Source organism: Mus musculus, chromosome 9, assembly GCF_000001635.26.
Source record: "Mus musculus strain C57BL/6J chromosome 9, GRCm38.p6 C57BL/6J".
In the NCBI taxonomy this organism is placed as follows: Eukaryota; Metazoa; Chordata; class Mammalia; order Rodentia; family Muridae; genus Mus; species Mus musculus.
In genome coordinates, this window is record NC_000075.6 from 59,703,345 (window position 1) to 59,727,254 (window position 23,910).

At 47.8% G+C, this 23,910-nt stretch overlaps 1 protein-coding gene across 7 annotated transcripts in view; it reads left to right on the forward strand.

The window, feature by feature from the left end:
• The window catches only part of Gramd2 (GRAM domain containing 2), a 39,041-nt gene extending 23,512 nt beyond the window's left edge, over nt 1-15,529 (forward strand). For 2 of the 7 annotated variants that reach the window (NM_001379377.1, XM_006511272.4), the window contains exons 2-12: nt 4,656-4,751; nt 6,108-6,165; nt 6,518-6,593; nt 7,158-7,261; nt 7,822-7,920; nt 8,201-8,272; nt 8,740-8,835; nt 10,452-10,596; nt 10,833-10,929; nt 12,579-12,683; nt 12,864-15,527. In NM_001379377.1, the coding sequence (NP_001366306.1) occupies nt 4,666-4,751; nt 6,108-6,165; nt 6,518-6,593; nt 7,158-7,261; nt 7,822-7,920; nt 8,201-8,272; nt 8,740-8,835; nt 10,452-10,596; nt 10,833-10,929; nt 12,579-12,683; nt 12,864-12,867 (942 nt within the window). In that variant the 5' untranslated portion in view covers nt 4,656-4,665 and the 3' untranslated portion in view covers nt 12,868-15,527. The other 5 variants (NM_001379376.1, NM_001379375.1, XM_006511270.3 and 2 more) reach the window with 4 other exon arrangements.
• Nucleotides 15,530-23,910: the final 8,381 nt, after the last annotated feature.

Consider the following 23,910-nt stretch of genomic DNA (forward strand, 5'->3'; position numbering starts at 1 on the left):
TGGCTTGACAGGCCTAACCGGACTTCATATGGCATTTAATTTTTATTACATTCATTTATTTGTGTATTTGTGTACACAGGCATATGTGTGTGTGTGTGTGTGTGTGTGTGTGTGTGTGAGAGAGAGAGAGAGAGAGAGAGAGAGAGAGAGAGATGAGGGAATATGCGTGTGCTGCTGCATGAGTGTGGATGTCAGAGGGAAACTCGTGGGAATCAACTCTCTCCTTCTACCACGTGGCTCCCAGGGATTAGACTCAGGTCCTCTGGCTTAGAGGCTCCTTAACCTACTGTGCCATCTCACCAGCTCTTTTCTGTCTTTTGAGAGTCTTGATATGTAGTTCTAGCTGGCTTGAAACTTGCTGCGGAAGAGCATGGTAGCTTCAAGCAGGCTGGGGTTCCTTGCCTCTGCCTCCCAAGTGCTGGGCTCACAGGACTGTGCGACACTGCCCAGACCTATCTCCTTCCTTCCTTCCTTCCTTATACTTTAATTTTTTCTTATTTTTATTTCTTTATTTACATGTACATGCATGTATGTAGGCATATGCACGTATGTCGAGGTCAGAGGACAACTTCCAAGACTCTATTCTCAGCATGGTGATGGTGGTGGTGTACACCTTTAGTCCCAGCACTTGGGAGGCAGAGGCAGGCAGATCTCTGTGAGTTCAAGGCTTTCCTGGTCTACAGAGTGAGTTCTAGGACAGGATACACAATACGACCCTGTTTTTTTTTTTTAAAAAAAAAAACCAATACCAATTAAAAACAAACAAACAAAATATGGTTTTATGGGGGTTGGAGAGATGTTAAGAGGTTAAGAGCACTTGACTGCTCTTCCAGAGGTCCTGAATCCAATTCCCAGTACCCACGTGGTGGCTCACAACCATCTGTAATGGGATCTGATGCCCTCTGGTGTGCATGCAGACAGCACTCATATACATAAAGTACATGAATAAGAGTCTGTTTCTCCTTCCCGTGTGTGGATCCCAGTGATCGAACTTAGGTTTTCAGTTTTGCCAGCAGGAACCTTTACCCACTGACCCGTCCTCCTAAGTCTAAGCTGAAGATTTTAATGTTGTGTGAGTTTACTCACCTAGGCAGGGTCCTCAGGCCAACAGCATTATTACAGCATCGCTGACTGGCTTGTCACCATCTTATCAATCACATATAAAAGCTACTTTTACTTATAATTGGATTTTTTTTTTTTCTGAGACAGGGTTTCTCTGTGTAGCCCTGGCTATCCTGTAGACCAGGCTGACCTCGAACTCAGAAATCCACCTGCCTCTGCCTCCCAAGTGCTGGGATTAGTGCCTCCAACTGATAATCAAGTTTCCTCTTGGAAGAGGCTGTGGGTGCTCCGCCCGTGAAGCCACCCCAAACTTCTCTTGGTATCCCACTTTACTGAACCTAACGACCTGAGTTCTGTCCGTGGAACCCACATGATACAAAACTGACTCCTGAAAGTTGTCCTCTGAAGTCCACACAGGTTCCGTGGTATGTGCCCCACCCCAACAGAGTAAATAACATTTTAAAGAAAAAAGCTGTTCATGATATCAGCAGAACAAAAACCAAAAGCATATAACACCCTACCCTCATATTAAAAGACATGTTTGTTGATATCAAAGTGTTAGCAAAGGTGAAGACAAGCCGGTCTCTGGAAGGCTCGGTGTAGAGAATGGACCTCTTTGCTGGTGCTGATCACTGCGCTACTTGGCATAGCATGTACAAAACAGTTTGAAGGTGGCTCTAAAAAGCTTGAGAGAAATTGATTCTCAGGCCACTACTTATTCTTTTTAGAATCTCTCTCAGACTGGGTGTGGTGGTATATACCTTGAATCCCAGCACTTGGGAGGTTGAGGCAGGTAGATTTCTGAGTTAGAGGCCAGCCTGGTCCACATAGTGAGTTCTAGGACAGCCAAGGGCTACACAATGAAACCCAAGATTCTGGTTCAAGGAAAGAAAAAGAAAGAAAGAAAGAAAGAGAGAAAGAAAGAAAGAAAGAAAGAAAGAAAGAAAGAAAGAAAGAAAGAAAGGAAGGAAGGAAGGAAGGAAGGAAGGAAGAAAGAAAGGAAGAAAGAAAGGAAGGAAGGAAGGAGGAAAGGGGAAGGGGAAGGAAAGGAAAGGAAAGGAAAGGAAAGGAAAGGAAAGGAAAGGAAAGGAAAGGAGAAAGAAAGAAAGAAAAAGATTAAAAACAAGCAGACATGACAGGCAGTCTGTCTCAGGAGGAAATGGCTGAGAATTTCTTATGAAATCACGTGAAACAACAGAAGCCAAGCAAATGTTATGTGTTATGAAATCAATTTATATAAAACACACATCATGCTTAAGATTAAGAAAATGGTAAAGAAAGGACTTAAATATAACTCCTCTCCCCCTCTTCTTTCTCTTCTTTGAAAGAGTTCACATTATGGAGTCCAGGCTGACTCAAACTCAAGACCTCCTACAGGCCTCGACCAACTGAAACATACCCTCAGCTCCTCTGAGGGGATTCTTTGTTTGTTTCAAGACAGGGTTTTTTTGTGTAGCCTTGGCTGTCCTGGAACTACTCCGTAGAACTCACAGAGATCCACCTGCCTCACCTCCCAAGTGCTAGGATCAAAGGTGAGTGCTACCACTCTCCAGCAATTAGGGAATTTTGTAATGGATGGTTTCAATCATTTATAAATGCTTTGTATTTAGCATATTCTCTATATCAAAATAAAAAGTTAAGAAAAAAAGACTTCTGTGAAAGTAGAAAATGATAAAACCAGACAGATTCAGAAACTAACCTTAGGAGTCGAGAGTCGAATCAATAACATAGCTTGTCACTTGATTCAGTAAATACAATCATGTCTCATTTCCCCACAGAGAAATACTCTGAGAAATGTATTGAGAGTAGATTTGGCTGTTGTGCAAACATGGTGGAGTATGTCTATGACATCACTGGGTGGGGTGATCTTTGGGACCTAGATATGAGTTGACCATCATGGACTGAAATGGCATGCAGTGTATACCTGTGTATGGTGATGCATGTGTCAAACCCTCTTTGAGGTTGAGGACAGAGGTCACCAGGTTACATGTGACTACGCCAATTTTATGAGTGAGGTTGCTTGGACCTTGACATTTCACCCTGGACAGGCTCTGTCCCTTCCTTGTTGGGGTTAAGTTTCCCGACATGTACAGTCTTGTGGTTGGAGGATGTCAGAGTGGGAGAACTCCAAGGGTCCTGGGAAACCTTGGGCTAACTCTGTAATTAAGTTTGTAATTTTAAAGAACCAAGATGTGTGTTTGTTTGCATGTGAGGGTACACACATATGTTGTAGTGTGCATGTGCATAGGTACACACACATGTGGAAGCCGAAGATCAGCCTTAGGTGGTGTTCCTCCGGAACTGTCCTTGCTCTTTTGAGACAAAGTTTCATTGGTGTGGAGCTTTCCTAGTAGGTTTGGCTGGCTGCCCAGAGAGCCCACTGCCTGCCTCTGCTTCCCCAGTCCTGGGGTTACACTGTGTGCCCCACCTCTGCTGTTTTCAGGTGGGCTCTGATTGGATTTCGTGTCTTTCTGTTTGCATGGAAATACTTTTACAGACTGAGCTTTCTCCCCAACCTGAAAAAAGAGCACCTTGCCTTAGTCTGGTCACAGAGCTGAGAGGAACTGAGTCTTTGGGATTCTCAGAAGTCAGCTAACAGCTGTTTAGCCCAGCTATTTGCATACAGCAGGACCAGCACCCCGGACCTTGTTACACACTCTAGACTTTGAACTGCCCTGCCTTGACCTTGCTTCTTGGCCACCCCTCTCCCTTAAGAACTTCTGAGCTCACTCTCTGAGCTCACTCGGTTGGGGGCTATGCTGAAATCTTGGGCTTTACTGATAGAAAAGTAGGAGGAGGGAGTCCTAGTCTGTGGAACTTCGGGGTGGAGGTGTGACCTCAGAAGCTCCTGGGAGGCCCCACCTGCCCAAGGGAAGAACATTTCCTTCCTCCTGAGTTGAGACATTTTTGAAATAGTTTGGCTATTGTGGCTGAGGTACTCCAACTCTCCGAAGGTGACTGAGGCCAGCACTTCTTCGTCTGGCGCAGCCCCACCCATCCCAAGTACACTCACTCACATGTAGGCAGACTGGATTCCACCTTCACCTCTAACATTTGATAAAGGATCCGGTGGCCTTTCCCAGAACCTGAGAGTTTACACTGCCTGGGCACCTTCAAAACTTCTGCTTTCAGCATGAGCAAGTCTGTGTCCTTCCTCCTGGGTGGGGCAGGAGGCTCCACTCTGCCCGGACTAGCAGTTGCTAGTTGACTAGAAGGTTGACAGGCTGACATTTTCCCCCCTGGGCCAGGCATTAACCGAGCTTTAGGTTTCTAGGCAGTGTGGTGTGGGAGGCACCTATCAGTGATGATATGCAAATGAAGATGATGTTTTTCTGCCTATCAGATTGGCAGAGGTGAGAAAAGCCTACTATACCCAGAGTAGTGTTTAGATGTGGGGAAATGAGTTCCCTCTCAGAATGCTGGTCTCTGGGTTAATGGGCACAGCATTTGAAAGGTGGCTCCAAATGATGACATCTTAAACTACCCTGTACATCAAAGGGTAGAGAACAGAGCAGCTGCCCTGGACACAGTGCAGCTAATAGGGAAAGATGCCCCCAAATTTCTCTTTCTAACATGGACACATTTCCCTCTAGCAACCAACAAATGCACGGGAAGATGGCACCTCTGAAGAGCCATGTGCCCTGCACGGAGAAACCAGGAAAGGTCCAGGAGCCTCCAGATGATGGCAGGTGAGGCCCCTTCCCAATCAGAGATAAGTCCAGACTGGGAAGGGTGGGAATTGTTGGGATATAACCTGGCTACCAAGGGGACCTTGAGGGGCTGGGAAGGTGCCTCAGTCAGCACAGTACTTGTCTGTCCAGGCATGAGGACCTGAATTCAACCCCAACACCCATGTGAAAAGAAAAAGGCCGGGTATGTTGGTGTGTGTTTGCAATTTTGGTTACTGTGGAGGTAGAAACAGGAGGATCTGCAAGGCTTACGGGACAGCCAGTTTAGCCTGATTGGACTGGTGAGAGACACTGCCTCAAAAGAGGAGGATAGCTTTCTTTTTTTTGGTTTTTCGAGACAGGGTTTCTCTGTATAGCCCTGGCTGTTCTAGAACTCATTTTGTAGACCAGGCTGGCCTCGAACTCAGAAATCCGCCTGTCTCTGCCTCCCAAGTGCTGGGATTAAAGGCATGCACCACCATCGTCCGGTAGAGGATAGCTTTCTTAAGGATGACATTCACAGTTGCCCTCTGGCGCACACACACACACTCACACACACACGTGTATATATACACACAAGCATACACACATGCATACACACACACAAGCATACACACATACACACCTGCACACACACAAATGAGGGAGACAGATAGACAGACAGGCAGACAGGCAGACAGACAGACAGGATCCCTTAGCATGCCTTGTAGGTTGGACACAGACTGTTGAGGCCTCTTCCTCCCACCCTCCAGCCTGTCCCTGTGCACTAGGACCTAGCAGGGGCCAGGCTTCTCAGGTTACTAGTCTCCTCCCTGCCCACCTGTCCTTGGGCCAACCTGGCCAGGGCAAAGCTTTGTATTTCAGTGAGTTCTTTCCTGATCTGTAGCCTCAGTAAGTCAGTTGAGTGTGCGGATTGTCTCAATGAGGAACTGCAGGCTGCCCAAGGAGGCTTCAAGGAGGGCAGATTTGTCCAGACCATGGCCCTGGAGCTGTGAGTCTAATGCTGCCATCATGTACACCCTCAAACTGTGGCTGCTGAACCCACATTACTTGTGCCCCTGCCTACTCCTTGGCTAGAGAAGTTGGAGTATCTTTGCTCCTTAGTATCTTGGGATACTGATGCTTGGGCCAAGCATACCTTTGTGGTTGTGGCGCTCAGACCTGCTTGAGAAGGGGGCCTTGTGAGTGCCCTTCCCCAGAGAGGAGTGGTGGTGTGCTCGCAGTTCTTACCATTTTACTGTGTTTCTTAGAGAAGGGCCTTAGTCTCCAATCTCTGCTCCAATCATCTGGCTCAAAGCCAGGGCAGAATTGGCACTGAGGATACTTGGGCAGGACTCAAGGGTTTCTTGTGCCTGGAATGGAATGTCTCCTTTGCAGTCTGCACTGGTCAGAAGGCTCAAAGGGTGAAGACATAAAGAAGTATAGCCGGGAAGGGGTAAGTATGTGGGGGCTGCCTTTGTACTGCTCACTGAGGGAAGTGCCCTGGGATGCCCAAACTCACTCTTGGCCCCTTGGCCACAAGCCTGTTATAGCAGGAACCCAGGAGACCTGAGTGAGTGCCCTTGCCTTGGTGAGGATAATGTGTCCCCTCTAGTCACTGGCTCCTTGTCAGAACTCAACATTAACAGGAGATGATCTAGGCTTAGAACTTCATACCTGTTTACCAGAGGCTTCAGGCAAAGTTACCAGGGTGTCCCTGTGGCATTATCTCCTGGTGGCTGGGACAAGGCCCTGTGTGGTCTGATCTCTAGCCTCTAACCTCACAGAGCTGGGTCTTACATTTGCAGACACTACGGAGCAAATACAACCAACAATACCACAAGCTGTTTAAAGATATCCCGTTGGAGGAGGTGGTCCTCAAAGGTGAGCTGTTTCCAGCACATGGCTGGCAAGCACCCAGCTTACCTACGCGGGTACCTTTATGCTTAATTTACACGTGGGAACAATTTAGATGCACTTGGTCCTTTTTTCTTCCAAAGCATGAGGAGTTGGGGTGATTTGGGATGTGGAGTTGAGTTATGCAGGTTTCCTTGATGAAAGGTAAGACTGTCATCTTTCTGTTCCCCTCTCACCAGTGAGTGTTGTCCCCAGCCCAGGCCTCTCACTGAGCATGGAGGGACATTTGCACAATCTAGATCCTCTTCTCGGGGTAGGGTAAAGCCTCATCCTGAGGTAAAAGAAGTCCAGTGCTGGAGACCTGAGCTAGAAGTTGTTCAGACCTCGTGGGTGGGTAATGGAGAAAGAGAAAACATCTAGCAGTCCCGTGGGGTGAGGTGGGGTGGGGTGGGACACTCGGCGGAAGGGTCCTCTGAGTGCTTGTGGATAGATTGTTTGGGATGGGGACAGGAGAGATTGAGGACAGGTGAAAAGGTGGGTTTCCTTGGGGTAACCTTACTCATGGCTGTCTTTTCTCCTGTGACTTCTCAGTGTGTTCCTGTGCCCTCCAGAGAGACCTCCTTCTCCATGGTCGGCTCTATATCTCTCCCAACTGGCTTTGCTTCCATGCCAGCCTCTTTGGCAAGGATATCAAGGTAGTGATGGGTAGTAAGGGTTGCTGTTACCCAGGAAGGCCCCTGCCCTGGACCAGGAAAGGGACAGTCTTCTGTCCCATGGGCATGCCTCAAGTCATTCCTGTCCCTCTGTGTGCTCAGCACATGGTGAGGCCTCTCACTGGTTGGATGAGCAGTATAAAGATATCCCATGTTCAAGGAAGTAGTTCTTCTGAAACAGGCCTGATCTTGACCATACATCTGGCCTGAACAGTTGACAGCTAGATTATGCTAGTTTCAGGTATCTTAGAAATGCTTTCAGAGACAGAGGGCAGTGTCATTTTTAGGGGGAGTCACTAAGAGCCAGCTCAGGGGACTCAGAATCGGAAGCAGTGAGTTATCAAGGAGGGTTAGTTGGAAGGGCACCCTGAATGAGAAAGTGGAAGGTCTAGATGCCCCCTGCTACCACACACAAACATGGCTTCACCAGGGTGAGCATTATTGACTGAGTGCTAGCTATAGAGAGCCAGTGCAGAGAGCTAAGAGGCTGTATGTGCCCCCCTCCCTCTCTCCCTCCTTCCCTCCCTCCCTCCCTCTCTCAGGTGGTCATTCCTGTGGTATCTGTGCAATTGATCAAAAAACACAAGATGGCACGACTCCTTCCCAATGGACTGGCCATCACCACAAACACCAGCCAGAAGGTCTGTGAGTCACTGGGCCAACGTCTCCTGCCCCTTTCCCCATCATGGCTCCAGAACTTCAGGGCCTAATACTGATACTGGCCAACTCTCAGACCCTTAATTGTCCCTGCCAGGTAGCTTTCCAGCAGATATTTCAGGCTAATGAGCTAGGAGAAACTTTCCCAGGTGGGGGGTCTCATTTGTTCTCATGGCCCCATAAACCCCGAGGTTTCCCCCCGAGTCCATGGACTAAGAAGTCCCACCTCACCTTAGTGCTTTCTGTTTTCTTTTCATGTCCCAGTATGTCTTTGTGTCTCTGCTTTCCCGGGACAGTGTATATGACATGCTGAGGAGGGTCTGCACTCACCTGCAGGTATGGAATCCAGAGGCAAGAGTTGAGCTGGGAGACTGCACCTAGCTCTTGGGAGAAGGCAGTTAGGGGAGATTAGCCTGTCTCTCTAGCACCAGGGAATGGGAGCAGAGGGGTTCAGGGACTGAATGTCGGTGATCAGAGCACCAGAGGCTTATTTGGACTGTGCATCGTTGCACATCTTTTGGTTTGTCCTTGTGTGTGCTCATATATAGGTTTGCCCTCACCTGTGCCTCCTTAGTATACAGATAGACAGGAGTGTATGGCTGCTTCTTAGTATGTTTGTCCTCTGGCCAAGGTGAAGGAGAAGTGGGGAGGAGGAGGGGCATAGAAAATGAGTTAGTTGCCTGGGATACCCCCTAACCACCCACCGTGCACAAACGCTGTGACCTGGGCTCTGCCTGATGCCAAGTAGCTTATTCATGGGGGCCTCCCTGGGTTTGATCTTGCCTGTTCCCTTTCCTCCCCAGCCTTCCAGCAAGAAGAGTCTGAGTATAAGGAAATTTCCGGAGGAAGCCGAGTGCGAGTCCCCGGTGAGAGCCGAGGCTGGAAGCAAGGGCCTAAGAGTGAGCGGGGCTTCAAAACCTTGGGACCACCATGTAGAATGAGGGCACCAGATTCTAGAGCCAGTGGCCACATTGGGCCAGAGGCTGTCCTGGACTACATGCCATGCAGACCACATAGGTCCTTAGCAGACTAGCTCTCTCTGAACAGAATTCTATCCTTCAAACACTGGCCAGGTTGAATCCCATACCAAATGGATGCAGAGCCAGTCATCCATTCTTTCTTTTTGTGGAGGAAGGAGGACCTTTAGAGTCACAGATATATCCTTAGAGAGGAACTCCAAGGCCAGGGGCTACAGAGGTGGCTCAGTGGTTAATAGCATTCAGAGAGTTGAGAGTAGTTGCTGTTTTTGTAAAGGACCTGAGTTCAATTCCCAGCATCTACATGGTGGTTCACAACCATCTGTAATTCCAGCCCCAAGGGATCCAACAACACCTCCTCCTGCCTCTCCTAAGATTGCTGAATACATATGGTTACATAGACATACAAGCAGACAACTTCCCCCCCACTGCCCTCCCCCACCCCCACCCCCGCTCCCCCGCACACAAAACCATTTCAAAAGGAACCTCAGGGCTGTCACTGACAACCCAGTCTTCCAACTTGCCAGGAGCTGAGGCCGTGGGGTAGCGAGAGCTGAGTTTTAGTGCAGAGATGGAGTGACTGAGGCCTCAAGGTGTTTGGCACCTCCTCAGTGACTATTAAGCATTTAGCCAAGCATGGAGTATACAGAACACCATGCGAGGGGTAGAAGGCGATGTTCCCTGTTGCATTGATAGGAACTGTTAAGTCACCTCTGCCAAGGTCAGTGTCTGGTTCACAATTAAGAGCCTGGATTAGAAGAGGCCATAATTTATACCATCCAAGGCTGTCTTGAACTCAGACCTGAGCATGCACCAGATTGTCTGACCTAACATAGCCACTGTGGACTTCAAAGATACTGTTTTGGGAGAAGGGGTCTTACTTTCTTTGGTGGTTTAACTACTGGTAAGTTGCCCATGCTTGTAGGAGGAACTCTAAACTCAGTAGATCAAAAAACAATGAGGGCTGGAGAGATGGCTTAGCAGTTAAGAGCTCTTTCAAAGGTCCTGAGTTCAAATCCCAGCAGTCACATGGTAGCTCACAACCATTCGTAATGAGACTTGATGCCCTCTTCTGGGGTGTCTGAAAGACAGCTACAGTGTACTTACATATAATAAATAAATAAACAAATAAGTAAGTAAATAAAAAACAACAATGAAAATGCAACAGACATGAACGTCGGAGGAGGACTAGTTGGGAAGACATAAAGGATCAGCTGAGGTGGAGGGAAAGTCTTAAGAGAAGGTAATGGGGTCCATATGGTTACAATGCATTGTATATATGTTTGAAATTATTTTAAGTGATGTAAAATTCAACCCAATGTCATTTTAGTGATAATAATGAACAATTTTATTAATACATAAAAGACTTTTTTTTTTGGCAGAGGGATGCTACAGCCAGATAGTAGCTAGGAGAGAGATGGTGTTGCTATATTCTACTCACAAGTAGGCATCTGGATTGGGAATGGCTGGGGAGAATGCTGATAACCTGGAGTGGCTTCCTTGGGACACGGGATACTCACGGTCTGTCCTCTCTGCAGGAAGTCCTTATCCCCGAGATGAAGTGGAGAAAAGCATGCTCAGCCCCCGCATCCCTGTCACTCCCAGACAGCATCTCTTGTATCTCTCAGATCCCGACAGACTCCACAGATAGCTGCTTCCCCTCCAGGAAGCCTCCAGGGTCTGGTGAGTTCAGGATCCTGTCTGTGGCAACTGCTTTCAGAGGCTTAACCCTTTCTCTTCTATGCAAAGGGCCCAGTGTGGGCAGACAGACTTCTGAGAGATGTTTCTCTTTGTCCAAATCCATATGGAAAAATCCAAGAGCCCAAGCAGCTTCGTCACATGAAGGGAGGGGGAGCTGCCCCATTCTGGCTGGAGCCCCTCGTGCCCCAGGAAGCTGCCTAGCCACTCTCCCATTGCAGAGGCCGTCTGTGAGAAAGATGCATTGGAGGAAGAGCCCAGCACGGACCAGGAACTGAGGCTGTGGGATTCTCGGCTCCTCAAGGTCATCTTTGTGATGTAGGTGTTTATAATGGGTGGGGATTAGGTGTTGAGATCCGGGTGGAGAGGTTATTACCTAGGCCCAAGGGATGCTCCAAGTCAACTTCAAGCTCTTGGGTGGCTTCTGAAGGCAGGCGGTGCTATGACAGGGCAGTGTCAGCTGTTGAGAAAAGGAACAGTTGCTTCCCTGGCTTGGGGAGAGAGAAGGGGCTAACAGAATTGAGGAGCCCATCAGATCACTGAGAGAGAAATACTAGCCAGGGAAACACACATTCTCCCACTACCTACCATAAGGACAATTTTCAGGACCCCTGCTTGTCTGCATCCCTCTCCTGCTTTATTTTTTAATCTATAATGTTTTGGCACCAACCATGAGATGGAATTGATGGAGGTGACATGGGAGGAGGGCAGAAGATGAGCATCTCCAGCACAGAGCTCCTCTTGGTGGAAGTGAGACTATGTGGCATGGGAGTTTCGGGGTTTAATGAGGCAGAAAAGGGGGACTTTGGGGATGGAAGAGTCCTGCAGGTCAGTTCCCCTGCAGTCTGGAAGCGGCAGACACCAGTGGATTTAGTATTTGGTGCTCAGAAGTTTACACAGGTGCTAAGTCAACTTTCCCATCCAGACCTTCTCAGTCCACCCAAGGATTTTAGGTAGTTAACCCTTCGTCGTCCACATCCTCTGTCTCTACCAGGTTAGGTTTGATTTACAACCTCAGCCCCTCTGGGGGAATGGGCCTGCTGCCTTAGAGATTGATGTCGCCTTAATGGCCTGGAAGGAGGGTAGGAAGAACCAGGGTGGCTAGTGAGAGGGCAAGGAGGACAATAGTTGTCTGGCTATGTCTTCCTCCATAGCTCTGCAGAAGGGCCTTGAATTCCTGCTCGCTGTGAGGACATTTCTGAGAAGACAAGCCACCCCTTGGGCTCTAAGAAGAATGGTGCCAGAGTCTGCCTGTTCAATGGACAGGGACAAAGGGCTCTTTAAACCCTCCAGTTTGGGGAGTAGGATAGTTCTGGTACTGTTTCTAGTAAGCCTCTGGAGACCAATGCCTTTTCTTCTAGAGAAAGGTCCATGATACACATGGCTGTAACCATGAGGCTAAAGCAGGAGGATCATTGATTTGAGGCCAGTCTGGACCACCTTGTAAGTTCCAGGCCAGCCTGGGCTGTATATTCAGACTTCTCAAAAACAAAACTAAGCTAAACCAAACAACTAAAACAATAGCTGGAGTTATAACTGTACTGGACTAGCCTGCACAAAGCCCTGGGTTTGATCTCCAGCACTGTATAAATGAGACAAGACTGCACGTGGCTATAATCCCAGCAATTGGGAGGTAGAAGCAGAAGGCTCGGTATCTCAAGGCCATCCTTGACTACATATCCTGTCTGAGGTCAGCCTGCACTGTGTGTAACCTTGTCTCAACAAAACAAAACTGGGGCTGGAGAGATGGCCCAGCAGGTAAGCCTGCACAGGAGTTGTGTCTCTTAGCAGCTGTATCGGACAGTTCACAACCACCTGTAACTCCAGGTATAGGTGACCTGATGCCCTCTTCTGGCCTCTGCAAGCACCTGAACACTCATAAATACAAATAAATCTTTAAATCAAAACAAAACCAGAAAGTCAAGAGCAAGACAAAAGTCAAGCCCTCATTGTCCCTGTTTCTCTAGGATCTGCTTTCTAGTCCTGTCCTCGTCCTATCTGGCATTCCGAATCTCCAGGCTGGAACAGCAATTATGTTCCCTGAGCTGGGGCAGTCCACTCCCAAGGGACAGGTAAGGCCCTTTCTCTTCCTAATACCTTTGGGATAGAAGGGAAGGGCCAGGCTGCCACTGATTGAATTTGGCCTTAAGCAGGGTTGGGTATGTGTGCAAGGTACACAGATCTCACTCTGGCCCACCCTTGAGAGGAGCAGTCTCCAGGCCTTTCCTCTGATCTAAGCATCTTATGTGCAGGTAACAGTCACTTGGTCTTCATCCCACACCTTATGCAAGGATGCTCTGGGTGCTGTCTCTACCAAGGATTCCTGGGGTTTATACTGCGGCTGTGCTGAGACTGAGTATGAAGAACATGTTCTAGATTCTTCCTCCAGACTCCTCCCTAGCACCTCCCTCAGTGAGTGACCTGAAGTACCTGTTTACAGATTAACTGGCTCCTACAACTTTTGGACTCAAACAGAATGTTAGACTGTTTTTGTGTTTTTATCAGTTGAGGAGTTCTGTACACTAAGCTTCAGCGACCACTGAAGTGGCAGAAAGCACATTAACTTGTTTTATTGTAAGCAATGGTTCTGGCACACCGACAGAGCCCTGGGGGGCCACCTCCGGGGACAAAGGGCATGCTTTGATACCTGGACTGCTGCTTGCTATCACATGACACACCCTAGAACATGTAGGGGAGTTGGGATAGGGTGTTCCCACCTCTGCGGGCTCTGCTGCCTCCCAGCATTCTGGGATCACACTTGGGCCTCTCAGAATCTTTGTTCTCGAGCTCGCAGGACTTTTCTTCAGGGAGCCAGGCACTAGGACCTTTGAGAAGGCTGGGATGTGGAGAAGAGAGCTCTTGATAGGGCTTATCAAGAGACCAATCTTAGTTTTCTGAGCTGAGCTGGATGACTCTGGGCTGGCCCTGCAAGAGCTGTCTAGCTGAATTTGGGAAGATGCCCCCTGCAGGTCAGGAAGGACATGGGGCTGAGATTGGAGGTCCCAGAACTCCCATTTTGGAGCAGCCCCCTCTTTAGTAGGACAAGGGGAACAGGTACTGTGGTATTCAGTAGTAAGTCAGTTCCCATTGGTTGCAGACATTCCCAAGGTCCTAGACATTAGCAATAGGAAGGCAGGACATTTGATTTAAGCTCTAGTGGTTGGTATACTTCCTCCATGGTCGACTGCACTGGTCAGGGTGGCTTGACTGGGCAGTGGGATCCAGCTGCAAGATCCAGCAGTGTTGGGCCCTTCTTGGCAGAGCTCACTCATTCCATGGACCTGCAGTCCATATGCTATTGGACACTCTGTAGGATTCCAGTAATCATAAGTAAGGTAGAAGTGTCCCAGATGGGATAGGCTCCAGGCAGAGACCAGGAAAAGAGATCTCTGACTCCCTTGAGGAGAAGATGAGGAGGTGGTGAGATCAGTGCACACTGATGGTTTTGTCATAAAGAATCTTCCCCATCTACTTATCTTCTATCTCCTCAGGACTCTCATCTGCTAAGACAGTGCCTTTGAAGGTTCTAGAAGGGTCTTAGGGAGGAAGCCAGAGGTATCAAGGAAAGGCACAGGTGGTGTGGAGTGGTGCTGGAAATAGCCTCTGTTCCCCTCTCTCTTGTGCTGGGAGGTTAACCGGGGAAGGAAACCCTGGTGGAAATGATTGCAGGGCTGTTTGTCTCATTCAGGACAAATCCAAGCAGTACTGGAGAGAGGGACAGTGGGTGACAACTTCCTGGGTTTAGACTGGAAGTTTTGCCATCATCTCCCTATTCTAGTTCCTAGGATTAAACATGGAACCCAGCCTTGTCTGTTGTTTGTACCAAATCTTTCATCTCAGGTGAAACCCGGTGTCCATTTGGTCCTCCTTCTAGGGCTGCACCATCCAATGCCCATCCTCCAATGCCCATCCTCCAGTGCCCATCCTCCAGTGCCCATCCTCCAGTGCCCATCCTCCAATGCCCATCCTCCAATGCCCATCCTCCAGTGCCCATCCTCCAGTGCCCATCCTCCAATGCCCATCCTCCAGTGCCCATCCTCCAGTGCCCATCCTCCAATGCCCATCCTCCAGTGCCCATCCTCCAATGCCCATCCTCCAATGCCCATCCTCCAGTGCCCATCCTCCAATGCCCATCCTCCAATGCCCATCCTCCAGTGCCCATCCTCCAATGCCCATCCTCCAATGCCCATCCTCCAGTGCCCATCCTCCAGTGCCCATCCTCCAGTGCCCATCCTCCAATGCCCATCCTCCAGTGCCCATCCTCCAGTGCCCATCCTTTAATGCACTTCCATCCTTTTGTCTTAACCATCCTCCATCACTCTTTCCCATCTTATCGTCATGGAAACAATACTCCTTGCCCCAGTGCTTTCCCTCCCTGGTCCCTGCTGAGGGGCGAGAGTACAGGGCCATTCTCTGAGCCTTGCTAGGTTGAGCCAGGGTTCATGCCAAGTCACAAGTGGCTGTGCCAACATGCTGTAGGAAGCCCATTCTCCAAACAACATGCTGTAGGAAGCCCGTTCTCCAAACAACATGCTGTAGGAAGCCCGTTCTCCAAACAACATGCTGTAGGAAGCCCATTCTCCAAACAAGGCTGCAAGGGCAAGAGGCAAGCTGCAGGGCAGCTGATTTTGAAGAGAGCCTTGAAGCCAGAGCTTTGAGTGATATGGGTGTGTCCATGCCTCTGGAGGGTCCTCTCTCTGCTCCTCTAGAGGAGCTGTGTGTCGGTTGCGATCGTTCATAACCTGTGAGTGTGTATCCACTCCCGACGCTCCTCCGGTTCTCTGAGGGCTTGCTTCAACAAGAGTGGCTTGTTCACCATGGCATTAGCCTTTGAAGTTTTTAAAAAATGGGTTAATTCCCAGGTACTGAAAAAATGTTTTGTTTTGTTTTTTTAAATAAAAACCTTGATTTTTCTAGTTTCCTGTGGTGTAGAAGTTTACTTTGTGTGTGTGTGTGTGTGTGTGTTTGAGGACAACTTTGAGTATTGTTCTTCAGGCATCATCCACCTTGAGACAGTCTCTCTCTCTCTCTCTCTCTCTCTCTCTCTCTCTCTCTCTCTCTCTCTCTCTCATTGGTTCTTTGTGAATTTCACATCATGCACCCGAATCCCACTCATCTCCCCAATTCCTCCATATCCACCCTCTACGATTGCAACCTCCCTCTGCCAAAGAAAAAAGAAAAATTAATGAATTAAAACAATCTCTCCATGGAAACTGCAGTGTGTCCCACAATACACCCTTTTGTCCATGCAACTTTACCTGCAAATGTTCGTTGCAGTGAGTCACTGGTCTGGTTCGAGGCCTCTGCTTCTGCTACAGCATCAGTACTGGGTCCTCACGGATACCGTTGTTGCTCAGATCCTGCATGACTGACCCCTTCACGTGCTCTAGTAGTTCATAGATGGAGCAGAGGTTGGGTGGGCTCACTTGGTTTTCTCAGTGGGCTGTAGTGAGATGAGAGTAGGCTAGACTGGCCTAGTCAGCCCCAGTAAATTCTGTTCCCACCGTCCTGGGGCTACAGTTAGGAGCGCCCCACCATGCCTGGCTCTTTTATGTGGTAGGATTGAACTCTGGCCACCATGCTTGTGTGGCAAGCATTTCATTGAGCCATTTGTCCAGTCCCCATTTTTATCTTAATATTCTTTTGAGATTTTACCTATTGTTTATGTTTGCCTGAAAGTCATTCCATGAACCACGTCTATATAGTGCCCACAGAGGCCAGAAGAGGGCATTGGGTCCTCTGGAACTAGACAGTTGTGAGACAGTAATTAGGGAATTGAACCCAACTCTTCAAGGAGAACAACCACATATGTAGGCCAAACACCAATGCATATAAAATCACTTTTTTTTTTTTAAATTTTGGTAGGAGGTGAGTCAGTAAAGCACTTAGCATGTAAACATAGAACCTGAGTTCAGATTCCCAGGAATCATGTCAAGGCTGGGGTACTCATCTGGTAACCTAGCATGGAGGAAAACAGATAGATAGTCTCTGGATCTCACAGAACAGCCAGCCTAGTCAAGTCAATGAACTCTAGATTTACAGAGACCATGTCTTAAAAAATAAGGTGGAAGACTGAAGAAATGGCTCAGGGCTTAAGACCACTTACTCCTTTTGCAGAGGACCCAGGTTGGGTTCCCAGACTCGACAACACACAGCTCACAACAATCTGTAACTCGAATTCCAGGGTATCTGATGCCCTCTTTTGGCCTCCAAGAGCACCAGCACACATATGCTTGGGCTCTGGCTTAAACAACCCCCTACACACACACACACACACACGCACAGGCACAGGCACAGGCACAGGCACAGGCACAGGCTCACACACATGCACACCCACACTTCTGCGCACACAAACACACACAATTCTTTTAAAGATAGAGAGTCCAGGAAGACATCTGATATTGAGCTTTGTCCTTCATCCTCACATGCATGCCAGGGTGTCCCCCCCCAAAGCAACCCTGTCTCAGACAAGATGGGATGCAAGATCTGATCCCAAGGCTGTCCTCTGCTCTCCATGATATCTCACAGCCATGCTCATCCACATTCATACACATGAATTTGCAAAAATAAGTAAATAAACAAAGTTTTAATTTTAAAAAGGTAAACTTGGCCACAGGTGTGCACCACGATAAAGCAGGCCATTTGGAAACTGTTGCTTTGAACTTATAATGAGCTTATGGAATAAAACACTGCCCTGAACTTAGTGTCAGCATCCTCTGTAACTTCTTTTTGTGTAATATTTTATCTGTGAGGTAATTTTATAAAGAACTTTTGTCTAAGAAGATATAAACAGGCTGAGAGAAAAAAATAATCATGGCTGTTGGGGCTCTGCCCCACACACCATATACAACAACAATAATACAATTTTTTATTTTAAAATAAAACTAAATCTAAAGAGGCTAGCTAGAGAAGTGAACAGCAAAAAAACAAATGACCATAGTGGTGGCACACACCTTTAATCCCTCTACTCAGAAGACAGAGGCAGAGGGATCTCTGTAAGTTCCAGGACAGCCTAGTGTACAGAGTGAGTTCTAGGACAGCCAGGACTACACAGAGAAACCCTATCTAAGACAAACAAACAACATCAATAACAAACCAACCCCCCGCCTCCCAAAAAACCCTTCACTGTAGGCTTAGGTTTATCAAAACCTATTTAATAAGGGTTCTTAAATGCTTCAACCTCCCTTCCAGCCCACTGACCAAAAGTAGGGGAGAAGAAAGATTAATATGAAAACAGGGGATGTGGACCTGTTTAGAAGCAGTTCTTTGGGGTGATTCCAAACACAAATCAGTAGTGGCAATCCAGTCTTATCGGCAAACACCAAACACAAATCAATAGCCATGGCTTGATCCAGAAAAAATTGGAGGTTCTGCTGAATCGGCAGAATCTGTGGAAGCCACAAGAAGCAGCTGGAATGACACAAGAAGTTCCTTGGCACTTTTCTCTCTACAAAGTCATGGCAAGTGACGATCAGCAAAGACCAGCAAAGTGTTGCGAGGTGAATCAACAGGCATCCTCCACTGTCGGGTTCTACTTATACTCCTTCCAAACATCACATGTCCTCTCATGTGTCTGCCTCAGCAAAACATCCTCTCATACAACAGTTTCCAGAAAAAAATCACAAAACACAACTGAGTCTGTAAAGAAACCAAAAATTTCCACTTCACACCATCATCACAACAAAAACAACAATAAAACCACCACCACCACCAAACAAACAACAGATAACCCAATGGTAAAATAAGCAAAGGATTTTTAGAAAATAGTCAATAACCAATAAAAAGTGGTCAGCATTTCTACCCCTGTTAAACCCCATGGAGAGGCTGTCACGATGGTTAGGAGGTGCTGCCAAACAGAAGATCATGGGTGTTGCTGAGGCGAGGAAAACACAGGCATGGCTTGCAAGGCCCTGCACTCCTTCCCAGCACCAAGGGAAGGAAGGAAGGGAGGGAGGGAAGGAGGGAGGGAGGGAGGAAGGAAGGAAGGCTGTGACAATATGAATGATTTTTACCTAAACTGAAAAATTAAAAATAGATAACAGAGTAATTTCATTTTGGGATACTGTCTTAGTATGTTTTATTGCTACAAAGCAACACCATGACCACCACCTCAACCCTCATAAAGGAAAACTTATAGTTTCAGAAGTGTAGTCCATTATCATCACAGTAGGAATCATGCAGGCAGACATGTTGTTAGAGAGCTGAGCATGCTACATCTTGATCCTCAGGCAGCAGAAGGGAACTGTGTGCCACACCGGGCATGGTTTGAGCATTTAAGACCTCCAAGCCTGTCCCCCCTATAGTGACACACTTCCTCCAGTAAGGCCACGCTCCCTAATAGTGCCAATGGTCAAGCATTCAAACACATGAATCTATGGGGCCATTCCTTCTCAAATCACCACAAAAGAGTTGAATGTAGGTTGTTCAGTAGTTGCTGAAGCCAAGCGCTTTCTGGGACTAGAAGAAATAAACATTTGGCTATAACTGGAAAATATGGCTGATCAGTTGCAGACTTCTGAAGAACCCAGGGAAAGTCCAAGAAACCTCTGCAGACCACACTCCCACCTCGCATCCCTGGACACAGCAGCATCACAGACAGGGCACACAATCCTAGCTTTCTCAGTTTGTGTCAAGTGAACTAATCTTACTGGCACAAATCACAAGATGAAGATCTGTGGCAGTGCTTGAGTAGAGGGGACGTGGGTCCCAGAGGGAGAGGGACTCTAGTGGAAAGAGGTCTCAAGAGCGAGGGGTGCATCTCAGCCTAGCCAAGATATCATGAGACTAAGAATCTCACCTCTCAGCCAAGCAGTGGTAGCACTCGCCTTTAATCCCATCACTTAGGAGGCAGAGGCAGGTGGATTTCTGAGTTTGAGGTCAGGCTGGTCTACAAAATGAGTTCCAGGACAGCCAGGGCTACACACAGAAATCCTGTCTGGAAAAAACAAAATAAATAAATATCTAGATAGATAGATATCTAGATAGATATCTAGATAGATATCTAGATAGATATCTAGATAGATATCTAGATAGATAGATAGATAGATAGATAGATAGATAGATAGATAGATAGATAGATAGATAGATAGATAGAATCAATCTCACCTCAGGTGCCCACGCAGCCAGTACAACCCTCGCAAATGATTACTGTGTCTGTGTCTCTAGGACACTTGCCACGTGGCCAAGTAGATGAGCTCCCCACAGCTGTTCTGCCACAGAAGTAAGATATGATTAAGAGAAATTACTTCCAGGACGTTTGCCTGAAGACCACCTCAATGCTCCGGCAAGAGGGAGAGAGAACACTAATATCCCACTAGGTGGCAGCAAAGTGCAGCAAGAGGACGTCATTCTCATTGAAAGTCCCTCCCAGTTTATCTCCTTGCTGGGTGAAATCTGGCCCAGGCTTCTGGTTTGTAATGGAAGAACAGACTCTTCAGGCAGGCGATGGGGCCATCTTCCCCCAGTAGAAATAGCTCAACCCTCTGCCCGATCATCGCCTCCTGCCTGCCTGCTCCCGGCATGGAGAAAGGCCGGCAAGCACTTCCACGGGTCCTCTAGATCTTCTAAAGGTTTGGCTGCCAAGAAGGCTGGCTGGTTGATGTGAAGAGCAGGTGTTGTCTGAACAGCATGGGTGGAGCTCCAAGGGTGGGGAGCTGAGTTCCTAAGGACATAGAACTCAGGCTCCCTGCTTCCATCCACTCTTGTTGTTAATAGCATCCTCTCTTTGGGTACTGAATGAAAGAAATTTGGCTCCAGTTGGGTGTGAACCAAGATGTCAACAGCACCCTCCTTCTTCTACTTTACTTAGGGTGGTTTGACATGTGACTGTTACATATGCTTTGTCCACCAACGGTGTGTGAGAGTGGGAGGCATTTAAGCCTCTGAATCCATAACCAGAGAAACTGGAGTCCTTCCCCTTGCATGACTGATCTCCAGATGAGCAGCACCTGGTGCCCAGCGGGGGCCCTGCTTACTGGGCCCCTCATGTGAGCAGGGCTCCCTGACTCCCTGGAATGTGTTCCTTCTTGTTTGGCTCTCAGCACCTGGCTCCCAGCCAAACCTGGAGCTGCTTGGAATGTGATGCCCCCACTTGCTTTTCTCGAAGGATCTCGGACAAGGCTCTCTCTTCTGCCTGGGGGAAAGGCCAGGCCTGGGTGAAGCCTCGTCCCACTGGTGTAAGGGCCTCAGACTCTCCTGTGACTGAACACAGAAGCACTTGGGTGGGGGAAGAGGGGAACACTACAGAGCTGGGTCCCCAGCAGAGCAGAGGCTGTGTCATATTGATATCTTATCCCCTTGGCAGCCTTCTAAATTGGGCTGGAGTGGGCCAAGAGTTACTCACAAGCTGTTCATTAACTTGCTAAAAGCAGAAAGGTTGGCTTGGGCACCGCTTTGGGAAAATGTGACACCCACTGCTCCTGGATTCAGTGGAGCGTGAAGGCGTATTAATTGGTGTAGGATTTCTGATGGAACTTTTTCTTTCCTGCTAGTTCCAATAGCAGACTAATCGGAATGCCTTGCTCTCTCCAACACGTTAACTACATGTGAGCGGTTTATTTAGCTCCTGAGTGTATGCTTCTATAGATACTAGGGTACTGACTATCATGTTTTGAACAGCAGGCCTATACAATGTGCTTTTATGCTCAGCACCTCATTTGACTCTTAAGACAGCCACAGAGCTTTCACACTTGACTGTCAGTACTAAGGCTGATTAAGTCTGAGATATGACATGGGTCCCCTTCAGGGAGTCTAGTGAGGGGCAAGCCAGAGGCATCAGCTAACTTTGGGGCTTATGGGTAAGACTGAGTCAGTGGATAAGTGTGCAGCATGTGTGGGCTTCAAAGCCTGAGTGAGATTTGGATGAGAGGAGAGTCATGTGCTTGTGGGGCAAGGGCAGAAAAGGATGGAGTTGAGAAGGAAGGCAGGGCTCCCGCAAAAGCTCCGAGGATCCAATGCTGCAGTGAAGACCGAGACTTCCTCCAGTCTCTCCAAGCTACGGGAATGACTGCAGTTTCGGAATGATGAATAAGCTGGTGGTTTTACAAGTCTCAGAATAGTCTAGATCAATCGCTTCTTGGCCTTTTATCTATGACCATGTGGAGAGTCTAGATCATGTTCCCCAGTGTCAGTAGCACTTGTGTTTGGGGTTGGATAATTCTTCATTATGGGGGTTGTCCTAGGTAAGATGCTTAGACATATCCCTGGCTTCTGCCCACTTGATGCTGATGTACCTCTTATCCCTGATTGTGACAATCCAAACCCCCCTAACATTTCCAAGTGTCTCTTGTAGAGAGGACAAAACTGTCTCCAACTAAAAATCACTAATCTGGATGCGAGGGAATTAAATTGTCAGGCTTTTAAATTTATTGTTGCCGCTGCTGGTGTGTGTGTGTGTGTGTGTGTGTGTGTGTGTGTGTGTGGTGCTGGAGAGTGAACCCAGGGTCTTGTGCTATACTGCTGAATATACACCCAGCCCCTGAGCTACAACACCCAGCTCAGCAGGTATTTTCTCAGCACTCTGATCAAGTCTATTGACTTTTGGAATAGCTGATAAGCAACATCATCTCTTTGCCACAGGAAATCTGTGGATGCTAAGGAATTTCCGGGCCTAAGAGGTTTCAGAAGTAGGTTGTTCTGAACATCAGAACATTTCCGAACAGACAGATGTGATAGATACTGTCCCGGAGATAAGAGAGTAGCTGAAAGCAGGATTCACTTCCCAGCCGATCTACCCGCAAGCCGTCTTACGCAAGGGCCACTTTGACTGAGGAATGGCCAATCTGACTAAAAGTGGAGAGAGGCAGAATAGGCCGATCTTGCATGTGTTCTGAATGTGAAAGCAAGAGCGCTGGTCAAACCAGAGCAGAACTTAATGACTTCAAGATTTATGGCTCTGGCTCGAAAGAATAGAGAGACAGATTGGAAATGTAGTGTTTGAGGCAGGTGAGATGGCTCAGTGGGCAAAGATTGCCAAGCCTGAGTTAAACCACAGGGACCCAAGCGTGGAAGGAGAGCACCCACGCCTTGAGTTGACATCTGACTGCACCCCTACTGATTAAATAAATACATACGTATTAGAAAACGTTACAATATTGAACATGCTAAATCCGAGACACTTTTTAGCCAAGTGGGGATATTAAATGAGTGATGGGTTAGGAAGCCTGAGTGTAGGGGAGAAGCCTAGAGCTATCTTTTGTGGATTTTTATTTAGGAGACAAGAGTCTCACTATGTACCACTGACTGACCTGGAACTCACAGAGGTCTGTCTTCTTCTGCCTCTCAAGTATTTTGTTTTTGTTGTTTTGTTTTGTTTTTGTTTTTGAGACAAGGTTTCACTCTGTAACCAGCTATCTTGAAACTCACTATTGAGTTGCCTAGATTATTTTGAGTCATGGCAATCCCTCTGCCTCAGCCTCCCAAGTGCTGGTATTACTGTTGTGAGCCACCATACCCTGGCCAGCCATAGGAATATGTCAAGGGAATGGACATGTTAACAGAGCAGGGACTGATGCAGGAGTCACTGAGAGATCACACAGAGCTGGAGGAAGTGGCCAAGGAAACTGGGCAGCACCTGGGGAGGCAGGGGAGAGCCAGAAGGGCTTGCTGTCCTGACAGCTAATTGCCAAACACTGGCACAGAGACGAGGTCTAATGCTAACAAATCTAGTAAAACAAATTTTACTGCTCTCTTTCAACAAATGCTTTTGTTGTTGTCGTTGGATGGGTTCTTATGGCTAGATGGTGATGGTGATCTTTAATCCCTGCACTTGGGAGGCAGAAGTAGGCAGATCTCTGAATTCAAGGCCAGCCTCATCTACAGAGTGAGTTCCAGGACAGCCAGATCTACACAGAGAAACCTTGTCTCAAAAAAACTAAAATAAAAAATAATTAAATTAGCTTTTATTTTGTAGCCTAGGCTGTCCTGGAACTCACTGTGTAGCCTAGGCTGTCCTGGAACTCACTCACTGTGTAGCCTAGGCTGGCCTTTAAGTTGTGATTACAAGATTTACAGGCATGTGCACAATATCAGGGTTCACTCGTGGTTTTTTTTGTTGTTGTTGTTGTTTGTTTGTTTGTTTGTTTTTTTAATTTGGAAGTGACCAATAAGTTTCCAGTCTGGGACTTACAATATTTTACTACTCACAGTCAGTTCTTCCTTTCTCACCCCTCCCCACCCCTGCCCTCCCTCCCTCTTCCTTTCTCACCCCTCCCTACCTCTGCCCTCTCTCCCTCTTCCTTTCTCACCCCTCCCCACCCCTGCCCTCCCTCCCTCTTTCTTTCTCACCCCTCCCCACCCCTG